Genomic DNA, 20,024 nt, shown 5'->3' on the forward strand with positions numbered 1-20,024 from the left:
TGGGAGGGGCTAGGCGCTCCGTCCACGGAAATGGCATCCGGTGCCACCGCACAGGCGTTGGCACCATTTTTAAAAGGCTTCCAGCCCTTTAGTTTAATATAAAGTTTTTAAATTACAGGACCTATAAAATTAAAGTGAAACAATTAATAAAAGTTTCAATCCCCTCTCCCACACCGCCAATGACTAAACAATTTATTAATTGGCCTCTCCTCCCAAAAAAACTTACCTTGCAATCCTGACCTTCCCTCCCCCCACCCCTGGCTCCCCCAAAGCTTATAACTTTTTACCTTCAACTCCTTCCCACCATCCCCTCCACCAGTCGCAATAGTTTTCCCCGTTCTCCACCGCCCCCCCCAACCACCCTGAAAATTTACCTGCTCCCCCCACCCCCGCCCAACCAGTGTTCCACCTCAGATCTCCGAATGGAGATCCAAAGGTGCAGGAATTCCGTCAACCAACTGGAATATCGCAGCAGGACGGCCAGAGGCAGCAGGTAAATGGTTAATTCATTAATTATAATATATTAACTTATGTAAGTTGTGCTGTCGCTGAGCACCACGAGGCCATGTGATAATATGGGGCAGGGCCTTCCCGGCGTCGGGGCCCGTGGCAACCCTCTCCCGAAGGTATTTTCCAGGCCCCCTGCCACGACCCTCAACATGTGGGGGCCTGGTAAAATTCACCCCTGTCTGTCTAATTTTGGTATAGTGGCTATCATAGTAGATTAGCAGTTTAAAAAACTGCAGCTCAAAGTCTTGCAGCATTCTTCACTTGATACGATGTTGCTAGTTTTGATATTTACAGGATTCAATGAAGAATAATTCAAGCTTAAACAATACTGAGTTAGAGGTTCAGTTGATGTATCATTGACGGTGCCTTTTCAAATCTGGGTTGTCAGTTATTCAAAACTCAGGAAGGTCAGATAACTTTTTTCTGAGATATATGAAGAATTATAATGTTTGAATCTGGCATCAACTTGAAAACCTAAGAAAAGCACCCAGTTCTAACCTGCGAAGAATGAAGAAATGAGATTGGAGCTTGCAAGATAGATTAATACAAGCACTTGCAGTGGTGAGATTTAATTTTTTTTTAAACTGCAGCTAAACAGAGCTGGGACCAATGTCCTCATGGGAAGGCTGTGCGGAGAGCTTAAACTCATTTGGCAGGGGCTGGGATCCAGGAGGAAACATTAGAGAGGTGAACCAAGGTGCACAAAGGAAGTATAAAAATGTTAAAAATATTAAAGTATGAATCACAAATAACAAGTGGGTAACTGGATGACTGGAAGAGCGATAGTGATAGGAGATTCGATAGTCAGGGGAACAGACAGGCATTTCTGTGGCCGCAGACCGGAATCCAGCTGGTGAATCTTATCTTTTACTTTTAAATAAGGTTTATTACTATTGGTGAGGTTGTTACTACTATTGTTAGCATTTTAGTATTGGTAGGGTATATTAATATTGGTAAGGTAGATTAGTATTGGTAAAGTGTAGTGTTAGCAGTAGTAAGGTTATTATTACTATTGGTAGGTTATTAGTATTAATAGTCGCAGGGTTTATTAGTAACAGGGTTTATTTGTAGCCCAAGGTCTATTATCTAATAGATGGAGGAATAGCAGAGCTGCTCCAACCTCAGGAGTGCACTTCCTGTGCTATGTGGAAACTCGAGGACTCTTCTCGGGTTCCGGATAACCATTTGTACAGGAAGTGTCATCACTTGCAGCAGCTTGAGCTCCGGGTTGCAGAACCTATGCAGCAGCTGGTGTCACTATGGCGCATCCATGAGGATGACAGCTTCGTGGATAGCACGTTTACAGATGTGGTCACCCCACAGCTTAAGAGTATGCAGGCAGAGAGGGAAGGAGTGACCAACAGACAGTCAAGAAGAAACAGGCAGGCAGTGCAGGAAACCCCTGAATGTGTCTCACTCTCCAACAGGTATTCAGTTCTGATGGTTCATCTGGGGTGTGCAGCCAGAGCCAAGGCTGTGGCACCACAGGTGGCCCATCTGTACAGACGGGCACAAGGAATACTGGAAGAGCAATAGTGATAGGAGATTCAATTGTCACTGGAACAGATAGGCGTCTCTGTGGCCGCAGACGTGAATTCAGGATGGTGTGTTGCCTCCTTGGTGCCAGGGTCAAGGATGTCACTGGCTGCAGAGCACTCTGAAGGGGGAGGGTGAACAGCCAGAAGTGGTGTCCACATTGATACCAACGACATAGGTAGAAAGAGGGATGTGGTCGTGCAGAAAGAGCTTCGTGAGCTAGGTAAGAAATTAGCAAGCAGGACCTCAAAAGTAGCAATCTCCGGATTACTCCCAGTACCACATGCAAGTGAATATAGAAATAGGATAGTGCAGACGAATGCGTGGCTGGAAAGATGGTGCAGGAGGGAGGGCTTTAGCTTCCTGGGACATTGGGACCAATTCTGGAGATGGTGGGACCTGTACAGGCCGACAGGTTGCATCTGAACAGAGCTGGAGCAAATTTCCTTAGGAGGTGATTTGCTCGTGCTTTTGGGGAGGGTTTAAACTAACTTGGCAGGGGTGTGGGAACCAGGAGGAAATATCAGAGAGGAATACCAAGGTGCACAGAATACTGGGAGAGTTAGATAGCACTAGAGAATAGTAAGTTACTAGCTGGGATCAGATAAGGGAGAAAGTAATAAAGTCTAAATCAGTGTTAATGTACATTTATGTGAATGCAGGGAGTATTATTAATAAGATTGTTGAGTTACAAGTGCAGATTAACATGTGGAAATATGATGTTGTGGCTATAACAGAGACTTGGCTCAAAGAAGGGCAAGACTGGGAATTGAATATTCCTGGATACAAGGTGTTCAGGAAAGATAGAAAAGGGAAAAAAGGGGAGGGTGGCGATATTGATTAAGGAGAGCATTGCAGTGCTGAAGAAAAAGGATGCCCCAGAGGGGCTGAGGTCAGAATTAATTTGGCGAGTGGGAAGGACATGGAGGAACAAATTTGCAAGCAAGTTACAGAGGTGTAAAAATTGTAGGATAGCTATAATGGGGGACTTTAATTATCTCAACATAGACAGCAATAGCTATAGTGTTAAGGGCAGTGAGGAGCAAGAGTTCCTGGAGTGTGTTCAGGAAAATTTTCTACAGCAGTATGTTTTTAGTCCAACGAGAAAGGAGGCACTGCTAGACTTGGTTCTTGGGAATGAGATGGGCCAAGTGGATCAAGTATCAGTAGAAGATCATTTAGGGGATAGTGATCATTGTATCATAAGGTTTAGGCTGACTGTGGAAAAGGACAAAGAACAATCTGGAGTAATAATTAACTGCGGAAAAGCCAACTGCAACAGGGTAAGAATGGAGCTGGGGCAAATAAATTGGAGTCAAAGTTGGCAGGAAAAACAGTAGCTGAACAATGGGCTACCTTCAAAGAAGAGAAGACAGTCAAGGTATGTTCCCTCAAAGGGGAACGGCAGGGTAAACAAATCCAAAGCTGCCTGCATGACAAAAGAGGTAGAGATTAGGATAAAGAAGAAAAAGTGTGCTTATGACCGATGCCAGATAGAAAATACTATTGAGAACCAGGCTGAATATAGAAGGTCCTGAGGGGAAGTGAAAAACCAAATAAGAGAAGCAAAGAGAGAGCATGAAAAGAAACTGTCAGCTAACATTAAAGGGAATCCCAAAGTTTTCTATGGACATATAAATAGTAAAAGGGTGGTAAAAGGAGGAGTAGAGCCGATTAGGGACCAAAAAGGGGATTTATTCATGGAGGCAGAGGGCATAGCTGAGGTATTAAATGAATACTTTGCATCTGTCTTTACCAAGGAAGAAGATGCAACCCAAGCAATGATGAAAGAGGAGGTAATTCAGACACAAGAGGAATTTAAAATTGATAAGGAGGATATATTAGGTAGGCTGTCTGTACTTCAAGTGGTAAAGTACCAGAGCCAGATAAGAAGCATCCAAGGATACGGAGGGAACTGAAGGTGGAAATCGCAGAGGCACTGGCCATAATTTTTCAGTCTTTCTTAGACTCTGGGGTGGTGCCAGAGGACAGGAGAATTGCAAATGTTACACCCCTGTTCAAATAGGTGTGAAAAGATAAGCCCAGCAACTACAGTTTATCTTTGGTGGTGGGGAAACTTCTTGAAAAAATTATTCGGTACAAAATTAATAGTCACATGAACAAATGCAGGTTAATTAAAGAAAGTCAGCATGGATTTCTTAAGGGAAAATCATGTTTAACTAACTTGCTGGAGTTTTTTGAGGCGCTAACAGAGAAGGTTCATGACGGTAATGCAGTTGATGTGGTATACCTGGACTTTCAAAAAGCATTTGATACAGAACCACACAACAGACTTGTGAGGAACGTTATAGCTCATGGAATAAAAGGGACAGTAGCAACATGGATACAGAATTGGCTGAGTGACAGAAAACAGAGTAGTGGTTAAAAGATTTTTTTGGGCTCGAGGAAGGTTTGTAGTGGAGTTGCCCAGGGATCAGTGTTGGGAGCCTTGCTTTTCCTGATCTAGATTAATGACCTAGACCTTGGTGTACAGGGCACAATCTCAAAGTTTGTGGATGACAACAAAACTTAGAAGCGTTGTGAACTGTGAGCAGGATAGTGCAGAACTGCAAAAGGACATAGACATGTTGGTGGAATGGGCAGACAGGTGGCAGATGAAGTTCAATGCAGAGAAATGTGAAGTGATTCATTTTGGTAGGAAAAACATGGAGAGACAATATAAAATAAAGGGTACAATTCTAAAGGGGGTGCAGGAGCAGGGAGCAGAGGTGGGTGTATAGGTGCATAAGTCATTGAAGGTGGCAGGACAGGTTGAGAGAGCAGTTACTAAAGCATACAGTATCTTGGGCTTTATTAATAGGGGCATAGAGTACAAGAGCAAAGAAGTTATGCTGAACTTGTGAGAGACACTAGTTCGGCCTCAGCTGGAGTATTGATTCCACTTCTGGGCGCTGCACTTTAAGAAAGATGTGAGGGCATTGGAGAGAGTACAAAAAGAATCACGAGAATGGTTCCAGGGATGAGGTACTTCAGTTATTTAACACTGAAAAGAATGGCGTGGTAGAGGGGGTTAAAGACAGAATTTATTTGGCTCGAAGTAAGGAACAGCAAAAGAGCTATTATGCTGCTGGGTGTAATTTATATGCCACCAAATATTGGGAAGGAGATAGAGAAGCAAATTTGTAGGAAATTACAGAAAGAAGCAGGAACTATTGAGTACTGATAATGGGGACTTCAATTATCCAAACATAGACTGGGGTAGTAACAGCGTAAAGGGCAAAGAGGGGGAGTAATTTCTGAAATGTGTACAAGAGAACATCTTTGATGAATGTGTTTCCAGACTAATGAGAAAGGAAGAAATGCTGGACCCATTTCTAGGGGATAGTGGAGCATATTTCAGTGGGGGGTACTTCAGGAACCCATGATCACTAACCAGAAGATACATAGTTAAAGTGATTGACAAAAGAACCAGAGGTGACATGAGGCAAAAATTGTTCATGCATGACCTCTGGTACTATTCAAAGAAGAGCAGGGGAGTTATCCCCAGTGCCCTGGACAAGAAATGTATCCCTTAATCAACATCACACACACACAAATATAGATACACGATTTGAATATTGGGATGCAGAGTAAAATTTCAAATTTTGCCGATTATACCAAACTTGATGTGGCAGGCAGTGAGGGTAATACTAATCGACTGCAACAGAACATAGACAGGCTAGCAGAATGGGCAGACAAATGACAGATGGAATTTAATACAGCGAAGTGTAAGGTGATGCATCTTGGCAGAATGAATAGGGAGAGGCAAATATAGACTTAATGGTACCATTCTAAAGAGTGTGCAGGGACAAAGGGATCTGGGTGTTCACATACATTGATCTTTCAAGGTGGCAGGATGCACTGAGAGAGTAGTTAGCAAAGCATATGGGATCCTGGGCTTCAAAAATAAAGGTATTCAATACAAAAGCAGGGTAGTTATCCTGAACCTTTATAAAGCTCTGGTTTGGCAACAACTAGAGTATTGTGTCCAGTTCTGGTCACAACTCTTTAGGAAGGATGTGAGGGTGCAGAGGATATTTACCAGAATGGTTCCAGGGATGAGGGAATTTAGCTTCAAGGTTAGGTTGGAGAAGCGGGGGTTGTTCTCCTTGGAGATTGAGGGGAGATTTGATAGAGGTGTACAGGATTATGACAGGTTTAGATAAGGTAGACAAAGAAAAGCTGTTCCCATTAACTGATAGTACAAGGACTAGGGGACACAGATTTTGGGCAAGAGAGGCAGGGGGGATGTGAGAGAAAGCTTTTACACAACAAGTGGTAATGACCAGGAACCCGCTGCCTATGAGTGGTGGAAGCAGAAACGGAAACCATGAATGATTTTTAAAAAAAATTGGATGGGCACTTGCAGGAACTAAACTGGCAGGGCTACGGGGATAGAGCGGGGGAATGGGACTGACTAGATTGCTCTACAGAGAGTTGGCATGGACTAGATGGGCCAAATGTCCATCTTCTGTGCTGTAATGACTCTATGACAAACCCAGAGGGTGCAGTTTATGCTGAATTCCTGACAATGATTCTAAGTTTTGATAATTGAAACCATAAGCAGGATAGGGTGACTGCACAGTCAGCTCCATTTAATTAGAAAGAAATGGATTGGTGATGCAGGCAGAAAAGCAGGAAAATCAAATTATCTGGTTTCTACTAACTGCAGTTATATTGTGGCTAACACAAAGCAGAATCATTTTTAAACCACCACTCTTGAAAATTAATTTAGTTATGTTGCCACCAAAATCACCAGGAGGCTTTATAATTCTCCCGCTGGAACTGTTTCACTGAAAACCTCAGTGTGCTACCAGCCGAAACATGCAATAAAACAAGAAGGGTATTGGAGTGATCACAAAACAGTAGACGATCAAATTTCTAGTTTATAACAATCATTTAGAGCCTTCGAATAGATCACAGTTCAGCAATCATTCCTTGCCATCTGTCACTGTATTCACAACAAACTTCACGCTGTTATTGCATCCACAATAAATTTACATCCTGTACCCATTTAATTTGCAGTTTTTGTTCAGTGTGACCAACTGTCAGTGTTCTCCAAAACTTCAGTCATTACATTTGTACAAGATTTACAATCATGTTATTACAGTCACACATTGGTAGACCTGATTTGAAACTTGTTTCTGGTCAGATGCATTTCTGGAAGGATCCCATTCTTCTGAAGCAATAGCGACCAATACGTGGAACTGACTGTACAATCAGACTTTAATGGTGTATTCAATGGGAAATGTCTGCCCTACGTGGGTTTTCATTCTTTGTTTCAAAGCTTTTGTTCATATACTAATTAATTCAAAACTGTCCCAGAGCTGGGACAGCTTAATTCCTAGCAAATGTTAACATATGCAGACTGACCAATCATTGAATAGATCAATTTAACCTCTCATAAATTTTACCTTAATAAAGATTCTTTTCTTCAAACAATTTGATCAATAACTGCTAGAAGCTGAAGAAAAATGTTTCATCAGTACAACTGACTGAATGATATTCAAGCACTTTGGAAGTTAGGTACACTGCTCAGACAGCACGATCCAAAACCAGTCTGGGTCAAAATCCAAGCCATGTCATTGAAAGAGGCTCAGGTTTTTCAATAAAATCTTTAATAAAAAGCCAATAACAGTCACAAAAACACTTCAATAAATAATTTAAATCATGTTGTTGTGAAACTTTTTTATTTCAATTACTTATACGAGGAGAAAGTGGACCCAAAAAAGAACATTACAACAGGAAGTCAAGTTGTGCTGATAGGAAATGCGCACAGATATAAAGGGCTTGGAATTGGTTAGCACTGTTTTTTGGGCATGGGGGTTGTGATTCATGACCTGCACATGCCCGTTCAGACTGAGGTGGACAACATGCAAACTTTGTGTATCTACCTCATCCAAATAATTGTGGCGCTGGCAAGCAGCCCCCGCACTGTTGTCTGCTCCTGAATGTTACCTGAGGCCTCTGCGCACAACAGCAGGAGGGCCTAGCAGCATTGTTTGCAGACTACATGGTACAGCAAGCCTGCTCCTTCTTAAAGACAGGCTGTATCTTAAAGGGAAGCTGCACTCAACAATATCACTGCAAAGTAAACACCAGGACAGAGAGAAGGGGCTGAGCTTTCGGGGGCCCCCAAGGTTAGAAAGGGGGGTGGGGGACCCAAAAATACCGGCGCCGGCCGGCGTGTCAGTTTCAGGATGTTCCCATTGTTGGTCAGTTTAGGGAAGGCGAGTTCAAGGCCTGGGAAAGCCCCCTTCCCCCAGGAGGCAGACAGGCAATTCGGCTCTTTAGGAGTCTTGTTAAAAGTAAGTTAAGGAGGCTGACTGGGATTTTTCAGTTTTCCGACGCATGGGGGGGCAAATCAACTGACTGCAGGTGGGCACCTAGCGGCAAGCTGGGGTACCAGCACTCCTGGCAGGCTTACAGGCCCTCCCTGCCTGCCTAGGTAGGGGTAAAGCCAAGGGCCACCCTGTAGAGGGGCTTCCACTGCCCCGCCCACTGCCAAATTGGTGGCTTGGTTGCTTTTCTGTTTTTTAATTAAAGTTTTTAAAAGGTAGCTGAGAGGGTACTTTTTTGTTGAGGCACCCTCCAGTTACTTACCTTGTATTGCAGCCAGGCGATTCTCTGAAGCTGGAAGGCCTCTGACTGGCCCGCTAGCTTCAAGAGCCTGCTCACAGCCCTTAATTGGATGAGGAACTTGTCTCCAGGCCAATTAAGGGCTCACCCACATGAAAATCTTGACTTCAAACAGTTTCCCATCAGAGGTGGGTTTCTGACCCGAAAACAAACCCAGCTCCTGTTTGCCTTCTCTGTAGTGAAAATTCAGCCCAGAGATCCAAAGTGCCAGATGTGGCACTGGAGGAATTAGTAGTACAGATGAGAAGGAGGAGAGACACCACGGGTCCGCAAGGGCCAGGAGTCCCTCAAGTACCAACCTCAGAAGGGAGTGGGAGCAAGTGACCAAAAATAGTCAACTCCCAGAGTCCGGGCCTGAGGATCTGGCAGCAGTGCCACAAGGAGTCTAATGACTTCAAGTGGGTGGTCAGCACCAGTGAATGCATCTACATGTGACATGTCCTACCCACCACAACACCATCTCTCCCACTGCTCAATGCACCACAACCCCATCACTCACCCAGCAGCAACCCTGGCACTCAGGACTCATGCCAAACATCCAAATACTCCACCTCACCCTCACATACTGACCAATGTTGCCAGTCTCACTGTTTCCAGCCATTCAGCTTAGGCAGGCACATCAGCCAAAGACAGTGCTTCACAATCACTAACACAGAATAGAAGGGAGCAGAACCAGTAGAACACTGTGCAGGAAATGTAGGTGTCCTTGTCCCCTGCTGGTTCTACCAGGGATGCTGCTGAGTGAGAGATGGAGGTGCATTGAGCACTATGACAGGTTGGTGTTGTGATGTGTAGGAGATATCATGAGATGCAGTCAAGACCTTGACCACCTGGATGGGGTCATTAGATGTCTTTTGGCACTGCTGCAAGGTTTTTGGATCCAGAATACAGGAGGTGATCTCCCTGGCCATCTGCTCCCACTCCCTTTTGAGGGTGGTCCTTGTGGCTCCCCACGGAAACATGGCATTTCTCCTTCTGCCTTTAAGAAGGACGGGCAGGCTGTATCACATGATCGGTAAACAACATTGCTGGGGGTAACCACACCCCCAAACCCACCCCCTCTTAGCACAGAGACCAGAGGCAGCTTGGAGGAACAGACAGCAATGCAAGAACCACTCAGGCCAACACTACAATCATGCAGATGAGGTGTGGTACACAGAAATTGCATGATGCCCACCTTGATCTGTACAGGCATGGGCAGGTTACAAATCCTGACCCCATGCCCAAGAACCAGGCCAATTTTTAGCCCAATATTTTTAATAAGGTAGATAGATAACATTTCCCCTTTATATCTACAGAGAATGAATCAGTGAATGGCTCCTTGTCTCCAGCATGACTTCCAGTCACTATACTGCTCCAACTATCAAACAGCACAAGAAACATGCAGCTTAACTGGGTCATACAGAACATATACACCTCCCTCTCAGGACTGAATACACTTGAACTACACTAGCTGAAATGAGCAAGCAAGAAACATCACCATGTATCTCACTCCAGTGTCTTTGACAAACCTGTAGTAGAAACCTCTACTGTGCATTCGACACAAAATTACCTTAATCTGCCCTACTATACCTTTTAGCAGCTATACCAAGGGTGATAGAAGCTGGAGTTTTACAAAATACAAAATTTCTACACATTCTAAGAAACATCTCACTGATTAAACATGAATGGCTATTTCTTCTTATTTTTATGCTACTTTATTTTCACTGCTGCATCTGCTTCTGAAATGCACCAGTGCCTGGCTAAAAGGGCAGGAGAACGGGAAGGCAACCAGTTTCCAAGCTTCTTGCTTCTATCACCTTTGGTTTAGCTGCAAAAAGGTATAGTAGGGCAGATTAAGGTAATTCACATTGCAGATTTCACTCACTCTAAGCGACAACTAACAGTCTATGTTAGCTGCCACAAACAATCAGAATCTCACCACATGCAAATGAGAAGTTTGAATCTATTTGTCACTGCTCAGTGGGCACATTGCTCATGCTGGAGACAAAGAGCCACCTTGAGAGATAACACTCCTGCATTTGAATCAATGTCCTATAAATATGACTTGTCTATTAACTTACTGAATTTCCTCAAGTTGTAGCAGCTGGAATTAATGGTTCAGCTGGTCTATTCAGCCGAAGTGTGAGACGTTTCCTACAAATCATTAATTACAATCTCTATGAATATCTCTATAGAATTAGGCACTATGTGACAATGGCCATTAGCAGCGTGGGAAGGTGGGGTGGAGACGGTGGCGTAGTAGTACCATCACTGAACTAATCATCCAGAGGCCCATGTTGATGACCTGGGGACGTGGGTTCAGATCCCACCACGGCAGCTGGTGGAATTTAAATTCAATTAATGAAAGAAATTTGGAATTGAAATGTTGCCGTGAAATTTTCATCGATTGTCGTAAAAACCCATTTAGGTCATTAATGTCCTTTAGGGAAGGAAATCTGCTGTCCTTACCTGGTCTGGCCAACATGTGACTCCAGACCCACAGCAATGTGGTTTACTCTTAACTGCCCTCTGAAATGGCCTAGCAAACCACTCAGTTGTCAAGGGCAATTAGGGATGGGCAATAAATGCTGGCCTTGCCAGTGATGCTCACAACACATGAAACAATTTTCAAAAGATAAAGACTTGGGCCAGTTTATATTCCTCAAAGAAAGCTTGTCAATACTTACAACTTGCAGTTCTGGGTATGTGATGTTAACTGAAATAACTTCCATAAATTTGGCAAATCCTTCATTCAGCCAAAGATCATTCCACCACTCCATGGTTACCAAGTTGCCAAACCACTAAGAGAAATATTTTTTCAAACATCATCAGCAATCAGTGTATTCTCTCACTGCTTATACAGTCAATATTTCAACACCATCAATCAGTAAGTTTACACACCATCTTTAGTACAACTCAAATTAGTAGATATTATTTCAATATATTTTGCAAAGAAAATCAGTCTGGTGACACAGCACTTTGAAGTGTCAATGCTTGTTACTCTGCCGTAGTGAGAACTAGGACTGATTCCCACTCCCTAGAGTTCCAAATCTGTCATGTGCTGTCAAAAATGATGATCAGCTAAGAGCCTCTTGAGCATGGAGAAGTGAAAAAGCAGGGGGAAAGTCATTCCTGAGCCACTCTTGAGCATCCTTGATGGCTGATTAAAAGCTGTAATAGCAGAAGCTGAGGGATTGGTTCCACATCTTTCCCCTTTGTTACAGGTGGTAAGAAGATAAGGAGGACAGGATAAATACACTCACCGTTATATTACTAAGTGACCTATGATAGTTCCATTTGGGAGTTCCATCTGCCCCTCCAACATCACCACTACCCAAACCCATTTCCTGAGCCAAGGTGCATTACTCATACGTGGCAGACTCCTGCCACCAAGAGGAAGTGTGCCAGTGACCCCGAGGAAACTCCAGCTTTGGGGACACCACCCCAGCAACAAGGGTTCTTAAAAGAACAGAAAACAACAGGAACTGCAGCTTTGTAGTCCCGGACAGAGACTACAGGTGATTGAGCGGGGCAACACCGGAGGGAGGGGAGGCCTCCACTAGGCCTACTCCTGCACATTGGAGCATTACCACAGCTACCACAAGCATCATCATCCTCCAGTAGGCAGTCCTAGGTAACAACTTTAAGAAAGGTGAATGGGGACGGGGGGTGGGGGGGAGGGGGTGCGATGGTGGGAGGGGGGGGGGGGGGTGGTGCAGAATGGGACAGGAGGCCATGCTCCACACAACCCTCATGGTGGAGGCAAGGAAGGGAAATAGAGGTAGCGGCCAGGAGGCTGCAGCATGTATCTCCTCCCCATTTTCCTTCCATTTCCACTTTCAAGCGGGGTAGTGGAAGCAGGTTCAGCCTGGTAAGTCTGTAATTTTCAAAGCTGTAAACTTTTAATCTACTGTTATTCATTACCTGGTGAGCCAGTTCATGCGCTATAATCATGGTAATCCCAAGTTTGTCAAAGGCAGAAGAGATTTCAGAGTTATAAAGCAGAGCTGATTCTCTGTAGGTGGTTAGACCCCAGTTCTCCATAGCGCCAGACTGGAAGTCAGGAATTGCAGCCAAATCTGAAGGCAAATCAGCAGTATTACGGAAAGAGAACAGCACACACAGGCATAAGTTGTGCCTGAACATAAAAGATTAAAAAGTATATCTTAATCAACTCGTAATGATTTAGATAATTTTGAAAATACCTGCATACACATCCATACTGTGACACTTCTTGACAGCATTTATCACAAATGTGTGTTTTAAAGGCTGTGAATATTATTCCTTTAATGTAATTGAGCTGCATTTGTATTTATTTTTACAATGACCCAAATTTTATGGCAGTAATGATGGTGAAATTGACAGCGTTTGCCATCATTACACCTCTGAAACTGACAGCAACTTCTGGAGTCCACACATGTGCAGATAAACACGGAGATCCAGAAGCAGTCATGATTCTACGCTTCCCCATAGGGTGCATTATTGAAATACCCCGCCATCCCCCCATCCCCGACCCATAGCAGTCAACTAGAAATCACTAAATTAACGAGAACTTGCTCTTTTATACTATTACTCTCACTGTAAAAACCCTTGAAAAAGTTACACCTTGTTGAATGAGCTGTAACTGGGTTTTTAACAGCACGCTAAGTTTATAATTATTGCTGAAAACCCTCTAAAGCTCTGAAAAACTGATTTTATATTTGTGGAATGTCAAATTTCTCTATTATGATAAAAAAAATCCACATATCTTAATGTCTTTTAAAGTTTGTTTATGATATTATAGTTTCTACCTTAATCCCAATAATTTATTTTGCCCTTTGTAAAATTGAATTAAAAGTGAAAGATAACCAGTGCATTTTTACTTCCTGGTTTGCTGTCTGTGAGGATATTTCAATGTGATTGGTTGCTTTCCCGACTTGATGACATTATTGTTGCTGGAAATCTCCTTGACATGGCATCAGATTCAAATAAACATCAGGAAAGGGGAAATCCAAGCCACAGAGTTTGCTAGATCTTTGTGGGCGGCTTTCTTTCGAGATCAGCAGCAAAGCGATGGCACTCGCTGCTGACCGCAAAATCTGAGTCAATATATATTCTGAACACATGACAAATAGAAACATATATAAATCCTTATTGTAGGAAGGAGAAAAAATACAATTCAGATGGACATATTAAAATCATTAAGAGCAGTAGCAAGAGGCCCAACAACCCAATCTTTTTCTGATAGGTCGCAAACCCTCTTTCCAATCAGATGTTTTAATTATTTTTCTTTCTATTGACAGGTGTACAATTGTCTCTTTAATCAGTTTATACTGTCGCCAGTGCTGTGCACACAATCATATGTTATAACTTATCAGAAATGAAAAGCTGTCACACAATCTGAGAACAGCTATGCAGAAAGTAATGAGGAGGCTATTTACATGAAGTCGCAAATTGAATTAAATATCAAAACATTTACATTACTCAAATATTTGGACTTTTTTGGAGTGCTTTTTCCATGCACCTGAATTTTGTCAGGTGTGGTCTGGGGCAAGACCCATTTCTGCCAGGTTCCCAACTGTTAACAGCAGCAATCCAATTTTAAAATGCCCTGCAATCCAGCTGCTGATTTTCAGTTGAGGTCATTTAAATAAATTTAAACCAGGACCTGTAATATTCTCACTCCAAAATCTCCAAACTTAATGCTCACAATGCAGCTGGGTAACTTAGAATGATTCGTCAATAACAGCTGAAACTTATTAAAGTGATTTACTTAAAAGCCTGAAGACTAAAAAACTTTATAAGCACAGATTATTAAAGTTAGAAAAGAGACTTTTGGAGTGTATTTTTCTTGCTTTCCACCTGAACAGGGATGCACTTGCCTCGAAAAGCCCGAGAGCCCTTGGGCCTCAGGAATCTTTTTACCCCCACCCAGAGGAAGAGGTTAAGAGTACCAAGTATAGATTCCCAATGGGCTTTCCATCGTTTGTCATTTTAATAGAGAAGTAATAGCATGGAATGAAAGAAGAATGAGGCAGTATATTAGCCCAGAGCATGCCCCCTAGAATTTGCAGTCCACACACTTTCTATGAAAATCTTATTGATGAGCTCTGTGTGAGAAGTGTGTACATCATGGGCTAAATTTTCCCGCCCCATTGGGATCGGGCTAGGAGACAAGGAGGCTGGCAATATGGCGGGGAACGTATCTGGACGGCAGCCAGATGTCTCCCTGCTGCCCTTGCATATTGCTCACAGTGAGCACCAGGCAACCAACTAAGCTAATTAAGGGCCAGTTCTTGCCCCCGCAGGCATTTTGCCCATGTCAGGAGGGCCCGCCACTGTGTGGGGAAACCACCAGGTAAACCTTGGCAGCCTCCTAGCAGGTTCCTAGATTGTTGGGGGGGGCCCTTCTTCATGGCCACTCCATGGCCCACGGCCATCCCCGTCAGGCACCATGACCACCTCCTCACCCCGTTCCAATCGCTGGGGCCTGCCTGCCAGAAAAACTCACGCTTCAAGAGCACCTTGCCATTGTGGCACCCTCTTCCTGGATCTGCAGCTCAGCAATGGACACTGGTAGCAGGGCCGGCTGGTATCCTCAACTGGATGGCGCACCCAGTGGCGGCCTGTTAATTGGCCATTGCCAGCAAAATGCCGCCCCAGGGTCCCATCGCCTACCAGAGCAGAGTCTGCTCTCATTTTTGGCCCTGCTGGCAGGAATCAGCTTCCACCGAAAAATTCATCCCCACGTTAGAGACAAATGAGAGCTGTGCCCGCTGCTGCATGAAGACCTGCAGTCAAGATTATTTACCCACACGGCTTTGCCTGTGACAACTACACTCAATTTTTATGCCACTGGCTCATTCAAGCAGCCACAGGAGATCTGTGCAATATCACCAAGAGTCAGGTCCAGGTACCCTGTAACTGATACACTTTTCAGGAGAATTGGACATTTCATCCAATTTGGCATAACAAGGCAGCTGGTTTTCCCAAAGCACATATGCACCCACATAGCATTGTGGGCTTTTATAGTTAACCCCAAAACTTCATCACTCACTGAAACCCCATATTGAGTGTAAAAGTACATGAAGAATTCTTCACATCATACAGTCTTAAGAGTCACAGAGCCATTTATGGCACAAAAGGCCATTTGGCCCATCGAGTCCATGCCATCTCTTTGCAGCGTAACCCAGTCATTCCCACTCCCCTGCTCGATCCCCTGCAAGTTAATTTTCTTCAAGTGGCCATCCAATTTTTCTTTTTGAAATCATTGATTGTCTCCACTTCCACCACCCTTGTGGCAGCCAGTTCCAGGTCATTACTATTGCTGCGTAAAAAAAGTTCTTCCCCACATTCCCCCTGCATCTCTTGCGCAAAAGCTTCAGTCAGTGTCCCCTAGCTAAAGGGAACAGTTTTTACTCAATGCCAGCCTTGCTGGAAGTTAATATGTTGCCGTTGTCCTGACAAGTTCTGGCTTCCCTGAGCTCTGCAAGGCAGATAAGCAAGTGAGTTGATGGCTTGTGAGTGGCAACCAATGTCCTCATCAATATTTTTTTGTTGTGCGTGGTCTGTTCATCTCAATGCATTGTATTTTTAACAGTTTTGTGCAGCCGTTATGTGACCTGGTGTCTTACAGGAGACAACTTGTGAGCATCCTTCTGGGTTGCTGCACATCCACATACGTGTGCAGTTCAGAAAATGCATTGGTGACAAGGTGCATCCCTTGCTGTCATTGATAATGACTCCTTTAATAGTCGCAAGAACAGCAGCTCAAAAGCACTGCAATTCTACCAAAGTAGCCATAGAGAGAGCCAGCAGAGCTTTGACAGGACACTTTCACCATGTTGATAGATCAGATGAGGCTTTGCAATATGCTCTGCAAGATGCAGCCTGCATATTTATAGTTAGACAGGACCTTATTTCAACATCTCATTAAAAGATGGCACCTCTAACAATATAGTACTTTCTCAGTAAAACACTCAGGTGCCAACCTAGACTGACTTCTCAAATCTTGGCCTGGGCCTTGAATCCTTGGCCCTTTGACACAGAGATGTGAGTGCTACCAACTGACTGAAAATTACCAGTGTAGGAAACATTCTCCAAGGAATATGTTTTTTGCAGGAGGATGCTATGGAAACCAACACCTGTTAAGCATCTTATGTTGGGGTGACTCACTCAGTTTACAAGGTTAGAAGCAATCTGAGTCAAGTTTCAGCCATTAAAAGGAAAGACACTCATCTAGAAAAAACCTTATGTGTTGAATTAACTGCAAATAATGGCATGGATAATTTGACTGGAATTCATATATGTTTAGGCTGTCTGTTTGTACTGTAGGACTGTACATGACTAGAATTCTGAAAGTATTATTTATAAAATCAGAACTATTTACATCTTTATTGTTGCCATCTTTGCAATGACCTGATCCCTTTGAGTTCCCATTAACTCCAGTAGTAGACTGGCAACCAGTGCTCATGAGGTCATTTCTACAGCTCCACTTCAATAGAGATTCAAAACTGTCTGTTATCAACAAGTTTTGCATGTTATAGCAAGCTGCTAATTGAAGCATAACAGCAAACACTGCAATGAAAGGGGGAGCGTACAGTGACAAGCAAAAGCATACACTCAACATGCCGCAGAATTGGCTGCAATCAGAGGTGTGGATCAGCTTTCCCACCCAGGTGACGTGGCTGAAAAAACTACAAGGACTTTACAGAGGTTTAATTTTCATTCTGTGTGATTTTAAGTGCACTGGTTAACATCTTTGTATTAAATTTAACCGCAATAATTAACCCATTAAACAGTCTAACAACTCTCTATAAAAAGAATTTTATGTGAAACATAAGCCAATGCCTTAAAATAGCACAGAGGAAATTAAACTACAAAGGAAAAATAATAGAAAAACAGAATTACATGCACTATGTAATCAATATGTTGGGTTTTTTTTACCTTGTTTTGGCAGTGGGTATGGAATATTAAAATAGTCTTCATAAAAGTCTAGGAGCCTCACTGCTGCATCTAGTGCAAATGAAGTCTGATTGATCTTGTCTGGGACGGAATACACAGAGATCTATCAGGCAGAAAAATAACTTAATTCAGTGTTTCTTGACTCATGTCTGGACAGTTAGAGGCAACATTATATCAATATTGTACAATACATCCAATAGCTTGCATTTACATAGCACTTTCAAGGTGGCAACATAAACCGAGGTGCTTTTGCAAAGAGGGAGGAAATCAATCACTGTCACTGATTTCAACAAAAGACAGACGTAAGCTAAAATTATTCTTTCACAGGTCATTAGGAAACAGCCATCAAACAACTAATTTATGTACCTATACAAATAGAGCCAATATGGGTTTAACTATTTAAAGTTAGCTGTTCAAATCATTCAGTATATGTTTGTTCAAAATGTCTTGTTATAAGTAAAAAAATATTGAAGTTCAGTAAAGAACTCCAGTCTCAAGATTGTTTGAGTATTTCAGCACTTGTCTCCCAACCAGAGACATAAGTTCAAATTGAAGACTACCAATCAAACAAAGTCTAGTGCAGTTGGATGGGCTATGAGAAAGACTGGCAAAAGCAAATAAAATGTTCCATCTTGGTGAGATTTGGAAACAAACTGGCAAATCCAACAGGTTCCCATCTGAATCACACCTTCCAGTCTCGGACTGACATTGAAAATACTCCCAGTTAAACATGCTGGCCTGACTATTTCATACTCCAAGCTGAAGACAAATGTATATGATACATGCAGTTAGTCTCCAAAAGGAACATTAATGTGCTTGGACAAAATTCCTTTCATTAAAGGCATCAAGCCCACAGCATGGGAGAAATAGAGAAAATAAAAATAAAATTTAAAATTACACCTAAGGTTTCATATGTATCAAATTCTAAAACCACTAATTTTGATTCTGATTTATAGAACGGGGAATTTCTAATTGATTTGTATTATATTTTCTGAATTTTATGGAAACATGATGAGTTAAGTTAATACACGGTTAGGTCATAAACTACAACATTAGTAAATGTAAAAAGCAACTGAAATAGTACACAGCCTATATTATAGCAACTCTCAAATGATATGACACATGTTCTGCCTGTACACTAATGATACACAGCAAATACAGGCATAATGACTAGATATTGTTGCACTGCTTTTAAGAAAAAGTGTTAACTCACCTTAACTCCATGCTTGGTTTCTTTACTGACCCATTTAAAGTCTGCCACGATGAAAGCAACTAGGTACGTGCTCATCTTAACACTCACATCAAACTGGTCTTCAATGAGTCCATTGGCTAGTTTAACAGTGTTAATCTAAACAAAAATAATAGTTGATTTCCCTCTGCAATACTGATGGATGAAGAAAAAAAATTAAATGGTACCTCTTCCTATACTTTCTCTCTGTTTTGTATTCTCCCGACTCGCAAACAGTTGCAATAAATTTCAGGCCGAGGAGATGGAGCAGCGGGATCAGGGCCTTGAAACAGTTTTTACATATTTTGTGATCGTTAAAGCTTGTTCATTAATTATTATGTTGATGGCTAATTCTTTATTAAAAGATAATTCATAGAATGTTAGAGCTTTTGACAAAACAAACATTCAACCAAAAGTGGCAAAATGATTTCTCCTATACACATGTGGAAGAAAGAAACAAGCTCCTGGTTTGTACAATTAAAGTGATATACCACATAGATGCAACTGTTTTTTTTTCCGATAACAGTGTGCCATAACATGTATTATATACTGTGCATGCAACATGTCTATCAATAGAGTTAAATATCAAATACTATTTTCTTTTTGTTGTAGATATGCCAGAAAACATTGTTCAGGTTTGAAACATATAAAAGTAGGTAGCCAGCTCAATCACACGGGGTCTTCAGAAACATGTCAAGAAGTCTCCACAGCTACTACTTCCACTTGTGCATGCTACTGGAGCAATTTGATAGAAAGAGAATAGAGCAGTAGTATTCACAACATAAATGAATTACAATGGGATAGCACGTATAGCACGTAGTGCATCTTCACTATGATTTACAATGAAGATCCTGCACACGACTTTGACAGTTATATGAAAAGAAAGAATGTGCAGGGTTACGGGGAGAAGGCAGGGGAATGGAACTGAGGGAGTTGCTCTTTCAGAGAGCTAGTGCAGACATGATGGGCCAAATGGCCTCCTTCTGCACTGTAGCAATTCTGTGATTCTGTGACTTTGGACTTTGCAATCATCGTTTTCTTCTAAAATTTATGTTTTGCAAAACAATCTGCAGTAGTAATAAATGGCTGGATTAAAAAGAAAGGAGACATCAGTGAAGCATAAAAGCAGGAAAGAACTCAAGACAAAGCCTGATGAAACAATGATACTTCTTTAAGTGATTGCTTT

The 20,024-nt window shown here is 42.4% G+C and overlaps 1 protein-coding gene across 5 annotated transcripts in view; it reads right to left on the bottom strand.

Annotated features, from left to right (window-relative positions):
• The window catches only part of LOC137369100 (endoplasmic reticulum aminopeptidase 1-like), a 171,501-nt gene that overhangs the window by 79,888 nt on the left and 71,589 nt on the right, over positions 1 to 20,024 (bottom strand). For all 5 annotated transcript variants that reach the window (XM_068029747.1, XM_068029748.1, XM_068029749.1 and 2 more), the window contains exons 4-7: positions 18,824 to 18,958; positions 17,593 to 17,713; positions 12,592 to 12,746; positions 11,355 to 11,468 (exon numbers count right to left, since the gene is read on the bottom strand). In XM_068029747.1, the coding sequence (XP_067885848.1) occupies positions 11,355 to 11,468; positions 12,592 to 12,746; positions 17,593 to 17,713; positions 18,824 to 18,958 (525 nt within the window). The remainder of the gene's footprint in view (positions 1 to 11,354; positions 11,469 to 12,591; positions 12,747 to 17,592; positions 17,714 to 18,823; positions 18,959 to 20,024) is intronic.

Source organism: Heterodontus francisci, chromosome 4 (assembly GCF_036365525.1).
Source record: "Heterodontus francisci isolate sHetFra1 chromosome 4, sHetFra1.hap1, whole genome shotgun sequence".
NCBI classification, from domain to species: Eukaryota; Metazoa; Chordata; class Chondrichthyes; order Heterodontiformes; family Heterodontidae; genus Heterodontus; species Heterodontus francisci.